At 39.1% G+C, this 12,246-nt stretch overlaps 1 protein-coding gene across 1 annotated transcript in view; it reads left to right on the top strand.

The window, feature by feature from the left end:
• LOC119420592 (pro-neuregulin-2, membrane-bound isoform) overlaps positions 1-11,739 on the top strand; it is a gene marked incomplete at its 3' end in the record, with an annotated part of 75,097 nt that extends 63,358 nt beyond the window's left edge. The window contains 2 exon segments of the mRNA XM_037688009.1: positions 2,598-2,674; positions 11,637-11,739. Coding sequence (XP_037543937.1) covers positions 2,598-2,674; positions 11,637-11,739 — 180 coding nt within the window.
• Positions 11,740-12,246: the final 507 nt, after the last annotated feature.

Here is a 12,246-nt window from a genome sequence, read left to right as displayed (position 1 = left end):
TATGGTCCATGTATAGTTTCTATAGTTCAGGTGTAGATTCTATGGTCCATGTGTAGTTTCTTTGGTCCAGGTTTAGTGTAATTTCTATGGTCTATGTATAGTGTCTATATTTCAGGTGTAGTTTCTATGGTCCATGATAGTTTATATATTTCAGGTGTAGTTACTATAGTTCAGGTGTAGTTTCTACGGTCCATGTACAGGTATAGTTTCTATAGTTCAGGTGTAGTTTCTATGGTCTAGGTGTAGTTTCTTTTGTAGAACTTTTGTGCAACTAACATTCCTGGACGGCCTTCAGCTGTGGAGACACTGTGAACAAACAGTGATCAATGATTTTTCTTGAGATGCGATTTTTGTGGAAACCAACCCGAGGATCACTGCATCCCTCTGGGACGGAGGAGGTGAAACCTTGTAAAACCCAGATCCTCCCTGACATATCTCCCCACACATGCTAAAGCACTCATTTCCCTCCCTAAATGTCACATGTTTATCTTCTGTGCCATCGGAGATTCCCCGTGCACTCTTCTGATATTTTAATCACGCAGTGAAAATTTTTAGCTTTCATCCTTCAGCCAAGTTTCCTCTGTGCATAGGTGGTGCTGTGCTGCAGTTACCGCCATCCGTCAGGATGAGGGATTTAATGCTGTATGTTATGGTGCTCCTGGGAGGCGTTGTGTGAAACCAGTAAATCACAAGCTGTGACCTTTGTTGGACTTGCGGTCTAGTTGTAGCTGTGAGTAGAACGTTGGTGGCCCTGAAAGACCTACAGCTCATCATAATGGGATTATAATGAGTAAATGTGGCCCCGCCCAGCACCCGTAATGGTGCTGATGGTCTTTCTTCAGCTATAAAAACATAAAGCCACATGTTAGAGTGCCAAACCACAAGAAAACAAGATGTACAACCATGAGAAAAAACTGTGACTCTAGGCTCTAATTTGAAATATAGATTTTTTTTAAAATCAGATAATGTTGTGGCTACAATTATTAATATTCCCATTTGCAGGTATTTATATAACAATTGTTAACCTATAATTGTTACTGAAGTGAAGAGTTTCTTTGAGATCACATTTAAAACGTGCATGAGAAGGCACCTGGGAATTTTGGATATTATAAAGCAATTTCATCTTTTGAAACCTCATTAGGACATAGTTAAGTTTTAATTTTCCCTTCATAATACAAAATACCAAAAATAAGGACAGAGCACAGGTTTTATTTTGTTATTAGTCTATTTAACAAAGGCACTGCACGTTAATGCAAAATAGAGTAAATCTGCTTGAGTTGCCACAAGGATCATTTTGTCTCCCGTCATGGAGTGAAAAAGTAAGTTTGAAACAACCTCCATCCATCTATCTATCTGTCCGTCTTGTGAACATGAATAGCTACTGAGGTATCGATTTACATTTGGGTGTGAGCCTGCATCTAAGAAAGGTTCCTATCAAAAAGTGGGAGTGCCACGCCAAAATCCAAGATGGCTACTACCATATATATGTAAACTGGCTACACCTAGCATTTGAGGAAACTGTGTTTTCTAGTTTTTATAATGCTTAAAATTTAGTTTCCACAAATGATTGGGGTGGCAGAAGATTATTCTGTGAAGGCCAAGGCCACCATTGGCCACCCTCGGGCTCCACCATTGCACCTGATGGTGGATAAAACTGCTCCCACTACTCTTCAGGATCCATCAATGTGCTCTGCCTCGAACAAAAAAAAAAAATGAAATGACTCCCTCTGTTCTTCTCCACAGTTTAACTCCTCCTCACTTGAACATCTCGCACCAAAAACATTTAGGTTTACTTCATTCTCTGTTCATATCCAGTCCAGAAAAACACTCATCTCCAAAACTACAAACATTTAACATTCAAACTCCCCAGAGATGGGTTTACCACTTGTTCATTTAAGTGTTAATTCTGTGTCAAATTTGCCAGATTATCTACTCATGGCACTGATTTGAAAATCTGTCAGCTGTTGATGTTTTCACGATCAAACTACAACCAGAAGCTGTTGTTGATTTTTTTTTTTAAAGAAATGAACACTGGGGTGGCAAACCTAAACAGTATAGCCTAACCACCAGCTAAATGTAGTCGTAGTTCCAAAGTAAACACAAATATTCTGCAGAATGTTCTTTTGTTACTGTTGTTTTTGTTTTGTGAAATACCTTCAAGATCCTGACACTGATGTTAGCTGGTTCAGCAGCAGGAAAGTAGCAAGGCAGCATTTTCAGACCAATCGACCTGAAAACTCAAGAGTTTGTCGCACACGTTTGGTTTCAAAACACTTTAAAAGAGAGACGATGTCACTCCTCTAGCAGACAAAACACAATTATTTGTGTTTTTCTGGTACAGAAAGGAATTTCAAACATCCAGCTTTGTCTTTTTCAACAAGTGGAAAGATTTAGGGGTGGTTCCTGTCTGACTGACAGCTCAAAACAGGAAGTAGAAGTGGAGGTGGGTTCTTGTGAGTGTAAATCTGGTGCTGACATCATGATTGAAAATCATCGTATACCTTGAAACCAGACTCTGAGCCATCCTCCTGGATTTTTGTACCCCACCTCACTTCCTGTGGTTTTCATTTTCATAACACATGTCTACTTTCTCCTAGATGTCCGTCAGGATTCTTCGGCATGAGATGCTCAGAGACTGATCCACTGCGGTTGTCCGGGTTCAATCCGTCTAAAAGTATGTCCACCTGATATGAGCAGCTGAGAACAGGGACGCAGTTGTCACTGCGTTACCTCAGTGGACTCCTGTTGCCCCTTGCACCCCACTCTCTCCAGTTTTCTTGCTCTTTCTCCTCCATTGTTTTTCTCCTTCTCAGGTCAAGTAGCAGTGAGCTGTGCACGTCAGCGCGCACACAGCGGTGTCACCGGGGAACGCTCTGCTTTTGCTGTCTATAGTTGAGCTGTTTGGTCTAATTCTGTCTCTCTCTCTCCCCCACCCTCTCCCCCGTTTCTCTCACTTTTCTTACACATTCTCTCCTGTGCTTGTTTTCTTTTTTCCTCACTTTCACCTTCCTCCTTCCTCTGTTTCTGTGGCTTTCTCTCTTTCCATCAGGTGTCCAAATGCATTTACTGGTGATCGCTGTCAAACCTACGTTATGGCCGGTTTCTACCGTATGTCGACTTCCTCTGCTGTCTCTGTGTCGGACTGTCCTCGTGTTGTGTGTGCATGCTGGGTGTATAGACTGAGTCCACGTCCTGTCGTTTACCTGATATTTAAACGGGTATCTCCTTCGACGACTCAGTCCCAAGCTGGCGTAGATTAGTCCTCTCTGTTTCTGTGTGCTGTTATTTGTAACTAACGGAGCGTTGCATGTGCGCTCTCAGACCAACAGCGTGCGGTAAATCTTCACACCGTGAGCTGCGTCGTGAATTTAAATGCTTTGTGGAAGCTGATTTGCACATAGTGAGCTGCATGTAACAACAGTCTAATGAGAAAATGATTACAGAAACATTTCTCGAAGCTCACCAAAGGTGTCTGCTTGAGCAATCGTTTAGTCGACGTGCAAGCATGTGTAACATGACTCGAGCTGATCGATGGACTGAGAGCCAAGCCGGAGCAATTAGCAGTGACTAATGACGCATGATTTATCTGGTACTGTAGGTGGTACAAGAGTTCTGCAGTCAGAGATCGAATCAGCTCAAAACTTCATTTTACGTTTTTCTTTTAAATATGCATTCCACTCACAATGCCCTGATAAGAAGCACAACTGTGTCATGTTCAGCAACCCTGTTGGGAACAATTAATATCTTACATGTTGCAGATAGCCCTTTGAGCAACTTCAGTTTGGAAAAACAGAGTTAAGTTTTTATCAGACTGACGAGCTAACAGCTAGTCTGAGTGAGGCCGAGACCAAAGCAAAGCTGCTTTCTTAAAACAACTCTGATATTAAGCATTTCAGATACAGAATATTCATAGAAATATCGTTTTAAATGTACCTTTTTTTTTTTGGTTGTATAAGTCGCACCTTTTTTCATAAATTTGCACACCCTGCGACTTATACACCAAAGAGACTAGAGCTGGACAATAATTCGATATCGATAAATCTTGCGATATACTTTTATTCAATAACGATGATAGGAATTTTAAGCACATTTTCGATATTTCAATAGGATTGCAGCGTTTTCTGTTCGGGTTGAAGCGGCCACTTTAGTTTCAACCCGGACAGAAAAAAAGTGCGACACAACTACCTAAGTGCGTGGTGACGTAATGTTATGCAGAGCTCATGTCCAGAAGGCGTTAGTGTGAGCAGGCTAATCTCCAACGCGCGTTAAGTTTTCACTTCAAAATGAGTGCCCGTGATCGTCAGAATGTGACTGAACAAGCTTTCACAAGCGAAGAGAAAGCAGATGACATCACTGATAAGAGAGGAAAGACTAATTAGCTGGTTTGGAAATGGTTCGGCTTTCTACGATCCAATAAACTGCAGGTTTCAGTCAGTGTGCTGCAAAATGTGACGGAGAGTCGTTCTAACTAGCGGTTGGAGCATCTAACTTGTTCCACCTGACAGAATATGCTGAGTCGCAAGATGAAGCACAATAAAGTTTGAGCCAATGTGTCCCTGAAACACCCCCAGCGCTGCATGTTAAAAAAAAAGTATAATTTATTCATTCATTTAAAATAAATCAAATTCATCAGAAAGAAAAAAAAAATCATTGAATGAAAATGTTGCAGAAAGAAGAAAATAATTCTTATCTGCCCCTAATTTAAAAAATACAAATAACTACAAACAAACAACAACCTTGACTTGAACAATCTCCAAGCTGAAAACACAAAAACTTCAGGTATCCCTCACCTGGTACTATACTTTCCCCAACAACTTTAACATCTTTTTAAACATATAAATTGTTTTAGAAATTTTTATGGTGATATCAAGACAATTCCATAATCCTTTCCCTGAATTACAACACAGCTCCTTCACACTAGTTCTAAATGGAGGTTTTACAAACATTTACATTCCCTTAAGTTATATTGACTCTCCTTTTTTAATATTTATTTTTTACAAATTTTAATTGAATATTTGGGGCTAATATTTTTATGAGCTTTATGCATGACTTGTAAAATACTATATTCAACTAAATCATAACATTTTAATTATTTCAATTGATGACATAATATATTTGTTGGGTGACCATAGCACTTCATAATACTAATAATTCTTATAGCTCTTTTTTTGTAAAAATAAAAATAGGGTTTGTAATTGTTCTATTTCATATGGAACAATCGTTACATTATACAATATATACAAAGCTTTGTCATTCAAAAACTCTTTTACTTTATACAGTAATGCAATTGATTGTTATTTTTATTTTTAAGTATTTTACATGATATTTCCATGTCAGCTTCTCATCAGTAACGACACCCAAAAAGTTTATTTCATTAACAACGAATGTCAATGCTGTCAATTTTAAAGTTGTTGTTTAAAGTCAAAACTATTAATATTGACAAAGTTGAGAATTTTATGTTTATTTGACAGTGATTTCAATTTTTTTGAAGGCTAAATACAAATAAAAGGTGAACATTAATTTATTTGTATAGTTTGTAGTTTTTCTGTGGCTTTTATATTGTTTATATCAATATCGAATTATATCGTTATGACCGAAATTAAGAAATATATCGTGATAAAAGTTTTGGCCCTATCGTCCAGCCCTAAAAGAGACTAATATACTTTTTTTTTCCTCCCATATTTATAAACCAATTTTTGTCTGAGATCTGATGATTTCATTCATCTGACATGGAAAATATTGAACACTACCATTTTCAGCCGCTAGAGGGCCCTCAAGTAATATGTCACGCCATCTTCGTCTCGCTCCGGAACTCATGGAGCAAACGTCAAATCAGATGCATTTCGCTGCCCAGGTGAAATGCATCTAATTTGACCATTAAAGTGCATTTATTGAGGACAAGTTCAACTGAGACACACCTTTACTATAACATCGAGCAAACAAATTATTGTTTTTAAATGTTAATCTTGTTAAATTTTGAAGAAATGCACAGCGAGTCCTCCCCCTGCGCGCTCCCGCAGCCGTGAATCAATTTTTGAAATGCAGCTGATTTGACCGTTTCAGTGCATTTATTAAGAAAAAGTTCAACTCAGACGCACCTTTGCTATAATTTCAAGCAAACAAATAATTGTTTTTAATCTTGTTAAATTCTTGTTAAAGTCCTCCAGTGCACGCTTCCACAGCCGCCATTTGGCAGCCAATCAATTTTTGGCACAACACCGGCCCACGTTTCCAGGTGGTCTGAGGTGATACATAACAAACGCGATGCATCAGCGGTGACGCATAATAGATGCGACTTATACGGCGAAGCGACTTATTCATGGTTTTTTACACTTTATTAGACATTTTTGGACAGATGCAGCTTATATGGTGGTGTGACGTGTACAGCAGCAATTATGGTACATTGCTAATTATTGTTTTTCTCACAGCAATCTAGAATATTGTATAACTATTATATCCCTGCACCAGTAGTTGTACAGCTAGCCGTTGCTACTTGCGCTTTTGAATAATAATAGACTTATTTTTTTTAACCATGTAATGCAAAATAAATCATAGTATTAATCTATGAAAAAAAAATTGTATCTAATGGATTTGTTTTCAGATAGCATCAATCTACTTTTGTCTGTTCCCCACTCTGACTTGTCCTTGTCAGTAAAACTTTTACTGCAAACTGAGGTCATTCATAGTTATCTATAACAGGTAACATATACAAAACCTCACTTTAAAAGATGTTAATTTTAAAGTTTAACAACCACCGTTTTTATATACAACATATCTAGTGAAATATAATAGAGACTTAACAAATAAATACCTCTGTTTCAATTCAATTAAGTTTATTTATATTGCGCCAGGTCACAATAGAAGTCGTCTTGGCACTGAACAGAAACATTCACATACATTATAAAAGCCAATTAGTAAAGTTATTTATCTAAGGAAACAGCAGATTGCGATGAATCTTCACTTAGTTGCAGGCTCCCATCCTGAGCAAGCACATTGGCAACAGCCAGTGTCCAGTCTCTGGTGTGACATCGTCAGCCTTCGGTAATCATTAGCCATGTGCTCAGATGTTTCCGTGACTGTTTTTTTTTTTTTTTTTTTTAAGTGTTTTTAACACTTGTGTGGCCCAAATGCAAAAAAACAAACAAAGATATAACCATCATATTCTACAACAACGATTACCCCAAAGAGCTCTTGGGACTATAATGGTGTGTGTTGGACTTTAAGGATCCACCAGAACGTTCAGCTCAGCTCGTTTGTTGCTAACACGCCTTGCTTCAGTTTCTCGTCCAACTCTGGAGCCACCTAGTCTAGCCTAGTTAAACAGCTACGATGGGAGAAGTCAACTTGTCCAAACCCTACTGGCAAAAACATCCATCAACTGCCAAATCATCCCAAAAGACTTGTTGAGGACCACAGCTTGATTGGTCTTTCCCTCAAGGCGGTCTGCTTTTAATGAGAGCCCAAACAGTCAGGAGTCAAGCCACTTCAGCTGATGGCTTTTAACGCAGCCTCAGTCGTACACGTCATCCACACCCTTCTTGAAACAAATAATCTTGTGTTAATGGATTATAATCTGACACTCTGATGCAGACATTTCAGCATTGGGTCTTTGCAGAATCGTATGGCTACAATTCAAAGTAACAAACTGGAGTCTCCATCTGCTGATTACAGACTCATCCCCTCAGTCTGACTTGCTCAGCCAACATATGCTGTTTGTTGTATGTTTGCACAGACTAAATTACCAATTACACCCCCGCCCCCCTCCTCTAACTACAAGTAATTTCGTCTCACGTTAGGCCATGATGCACTGAGCTGAAATCACTTGTCTTCTTGGCAGAGCAGACAGTAGTATGTGGGAGTGTGTGTGTTTTTCCACACTCACCCACTTTTTTTTCTGTTTTCACCTCAGTGCAGCTGTGCATGTGCATCAAGGACGGCGTTTATTTCCTCATCCAGTCTGTTTTAATTCTCTGCATCAGTTCAAAGTTTGTACATATAAAAGCAAACAGGTAAAAACCAATTGAGGTAATATTTGTATTAAAGCAATAATGCAACACGATGCACTCGTAGCTGTCGAGCGTGCATGCCACACAAAGAAATAGTGCTCTTTTTTCCATGGTAGGACCTTTAAGGCACTAAATCGAGGTGAATGAATCCCCCTCTTGATTTGAAGAGCAACAAGCCCTTGCACACAAGCTGTTGCATTCCTAAAGAGCCGCCTCCTGGACGTACGCCGCCCATTCTCATGGGATACGTGAGCGAAGGAGGACAGTTTCCACTGCTCCACCATGAGGGCTTGGATTAATAAGAGCCTGTTGTCATAAGAACAGCTGGGACTTGCCTAAGACAAAATAAAGCAAGAGAGTTACGAGTTATGGATTCTGCTCATTGGTGCAACGTCCCCTACAGTTGGAGAATATAAAGTCCGGCTGTAATTCTCCATATTCAGCAAAATAGTTCCAACAGAGAGCAGCCGTATTGAGATAACCCACCTTCTAATACCAGCTTTTTTAACTTGCCTGTTCATGTGAAGGGTGTGTCGGCCGACTGACAGTGTAGCAGTTTTACAGAGCAGAAAACTGAAAGGCACGATAATCTCCTGAGATGACACATATTTTCCCCCCTCGCAGCAACTCTCAATGAAATGTTCTGTATGTTTACGTAACGAAGAAACTGAAACTTCCATAGTCATCTGGCCATTAAAAAATTGCCTTAGACCAAAACATAAAACAACCCAGAAAAAAAAACGCACACATTTTCTGAGAAAGTGCAGCGAGAACGCTGAGCTGAATGACTTTTCTGAAATTTGTTACAGAAGCTGAAACTGTCGTTAAAAGCTACAAAAAGCAGAACAGAAGCTAAAGATAAAAGTTATAAAAGGCTACCTAAAAGCTAAAAGCAGCTAAACTGAAGCTAAAAGTAGTAAAAAGGGCTATATAAAAATAGAAAAATGGTATCTAAAGCTAAAAGTACAAAAAAAAGTTACGTAAAAGCTAAAAGTAGCTAAATAATAGCTAAAATGAGTAGAAAAGTGTTACCTAAAAATAGCAGCATGATAGCTAAAGCTATAAGTAAGAGACGATATGAATTCACATTCAAAAATACTTTATTAATCCCAGAGGGAAATTATTTTGTTGTTGCAACTCGTTATCCTCATTTCATTAAGAGATATTATAGATGCTGATGGCTGTAGACAGGAAGGATCTCTTGTTGTAAAGGTCCATCCCACAGTGGATCCTAAGAAACTGGCTGCAGATGCCGTCCAATCCGTCCACCCAGACTCGGCTGGCCTCTCGGTTCCCCCGGGTTGTAGTACCGCCCGAATGCCGGGCAGAACTCCTCCCAGAGCGATGGCCAAAGAGACAAAGAATAGGGTGGAAACAAATTCCAAAAGGAACAAAGTTGAAAGAATTAGAGATCTGGGTATATTTCTGTGTAGAAAATATTTGTGAGCAAAGTAAAAACTTTAAAAGTGCATAAGTTACACAAACCAAAAATCTCCTGAATGAGCTGAAAGTTTTAATTTAATGAATCGTAAAAACATGAAAACTTTAAAAATAATGCTGAATCAGCATTCACACAATAAAACCAACATTCTGTTGAAACGTCCAGCTGATTGAAAAAACACTTAGTCATAATTTGTTAAAGTTAGCAGGATTGTTCTGCAGTGGTGTTCGTTGTGTAGTTGTGTGTGTGTTGCATGCCCGTGTTTTGTCTCACATCGCGACTAACAGGGTTTGTTGTCATTTGGTTTGACTTCACGATTTGCTACAAGGTGCCACTCCTAATCTGGTCTTTTGTGTCTCTTTTTATGTTTGTTGTGTTATTTTTTTCTTCCAACTGTTCGCCCTCTGTCACGGCAGAGCATCTTGGGATTGAATTTATGGGTATGAAAACATCCATTTTGATTCTCAGTCCTAGCCTCGTTCCGTCCGTCGTCGTGCTCCTGTTTGTGCCTGTGGTGTGATCTTTAAATCAAATAATCTCCCTGATTAACCAATCCACCTCTGGAGTGATCAGAACCCTGTGAGGAGTTCTCAATCAGTGCAACGTGTCGTCCCACCCCCCGGCCCAACATCATTAACATGGATGTCATTACCCTTCTACATGAAATTGGAGACGTTAACCAGTTTCTGCCTTACTCACAATACCAGAAGTGATTTATTTATTTATTTTTTAATACATCCTGGTTTCTTAAACCATCTGTAACAAGCACGATGTGTCATGTTTGTCTCTGCCAGAATCCCTCCGTCTTTGTACATATATCTGTTTCTTTGTCATGCTTTCTCTTTCTTTTGATTTATGTGTGGTTTCTACCATCTTTATTACCATTACCCTGTAGCCCAAATGTCATTTTAATGTTTGAATTATAATTTGTATGTCGCCGGTTCAAATTATTTCCTGTAAAGCATGTAATTCTACATTTAGAGCTTCCAATTTTCCTTCTATAATCTTCTAACTTCTTTTACCGTTAGTTTTTGTCTTCTGTTCCCCCCTTATTGTATTTATTTATTTATTTTTTCCAGAAAAGGGCTTCAATGCTCTGGAGTTTAGAATGAGTGCTAGAGGCATCCTTGCAGACATCATGCAATTATACATGTGCGTTCATGCACCGGACCACGGGAACACTGTGTTATTGCTGCAGCAGCAGTATCATTTCCTCCGTTTAGAGTCATTATCAGTCCATGACACACTGTGTGAAATATTATCTACAGATAAACTAACTCCTGTGATTTATTTACCACGGCAGAAATCTGACACAAATTGGTACATGGATGTGAAATGGCTGCCGGTGACTGGATGAAGGAAATCTCAGATGATAGGAGATGTGTAAATTTAATTCGTTTTTGTAACATTATTCATCAAAGACCTGTTCACTTCGTCATTTTCCTCCAGGAGGAACGGTCTACCTTGCACAAGCCCTTTTCTGGAAAAAGGAAATCATGTTGGTTATGTTTCATGAAATAATTTTTAAATAACTGTCATGAATAATTGTGAAAAGGAGGTTCTTTTATTGTACCGACTGAGAGCACGAACAGATTAAAGGTTTTATGAAAGATTAGGATTACTGAGCAGCCAGATGCTGTGATTGGCTTTCTAAACCTGAGTAGCTTTTAACCTCCAATATGAAAAGTTTCCAGCTGTTTCCAATGAAAATCTTGGAATATTACTCTATCTGTTCATTTCTGACTGGATTAGAGTTAACATCTAGTAGATCAAACTTCAAATAACTCCACTCTGTAAAGATTTATTACAGCTTTGTTCCTGCTGTTTGATAAACCTTCGCATTAGCACCAGTTTCACGTCTTGTGTTTATTCCTAAACACATTTTACAAGTGGAAGTGCAACAGCTAGGTACTGCTACTGCTATTTGAAGACACACAGAAAACAATTTGTAATTGTTTTTAAAGTAGCAGCACATTTATTGACTTCACTTTGGTCTCGGCTGTCCTCAGACTAGCCGTTAGCTCATAAATTTGGTCAGAATAAAACATTATTTCTCCAAGCAAAATCTACGGAAGACGGGATAAGGGGAGGACTCAAACTACTCAGAATTTAGACAGTCAGAAACACGTGAGTGAAAGTCAACATCCAGGTGCTGACTGTTTCCTGTCGTCTCTCTGTTGTGTTGACAGAAGCTGAGGAACTCTACCAGAAAAGAGTCCTGACAATCACGGGTATTTGTGTGGCTCTACTGGTGGTGGGCATACTGTGTGTGGTCGCCTACTGCAAAACCAAGTAAGTTATGCACTCAAAGAGGCACTGTAGATTTATCATGAGTCCTGAAGTGCAAGAGTCACTGTAGATATACTGTAAGTCCTAAGGTCAGAGAGTCACTGTAGATCTACTGTAAGTCCTACAGTCAGAGTCGCTGTAGATCTAGTGTATGTCCTACGTCAGTCGCTGTAGATCTACTGTGAGTCCAACAGTCAGTCACTGTAGATCTACTGTAAGTCTTACAGTCAGTCGCTGTAGATCTACTGTAAGTCCTACAATCAGAGTCGCTGTAGATCTATTGTAAGTCCTATAGTCAGTCACTGTAGATCTACTGTAAGTCCTACAGTCAGAGTCACTGTAGATCTACTGTAAGTACTACAATCAGTGAGTCGCTGTAGATCTACTGTAAGTCCTACACTCAGAGAGTCACTGTACATATACTGTAAGTCCTACAATCATATTGTCACTGTAGATCTACTGCAAGCCCTACAGTCAGAGAGTCACTGTAGATCTACTGTAAGTCCCACA

Source organism: Nematolebias whitei, chromosome 14, assembly GCF_014905685.2.
Source record: "Nematolebias whitei isolate Nwh7 chromosome 14, NemWhi1, whole genome shotgun sequence".
Classification (NCBI taxonomy): domain Eukaryota; kingdom Metazoa; phylum Chordata; class Actinopteri; order Cyprinodontiformes; family Rivulidae; genus Nematolebias; species Nematolebias whitei.
The sequence above is the reverse complement of the archived record's forward strand: the minus strand, read 5'-3'. Positions and strand labels throughout refer to the sequence as shown.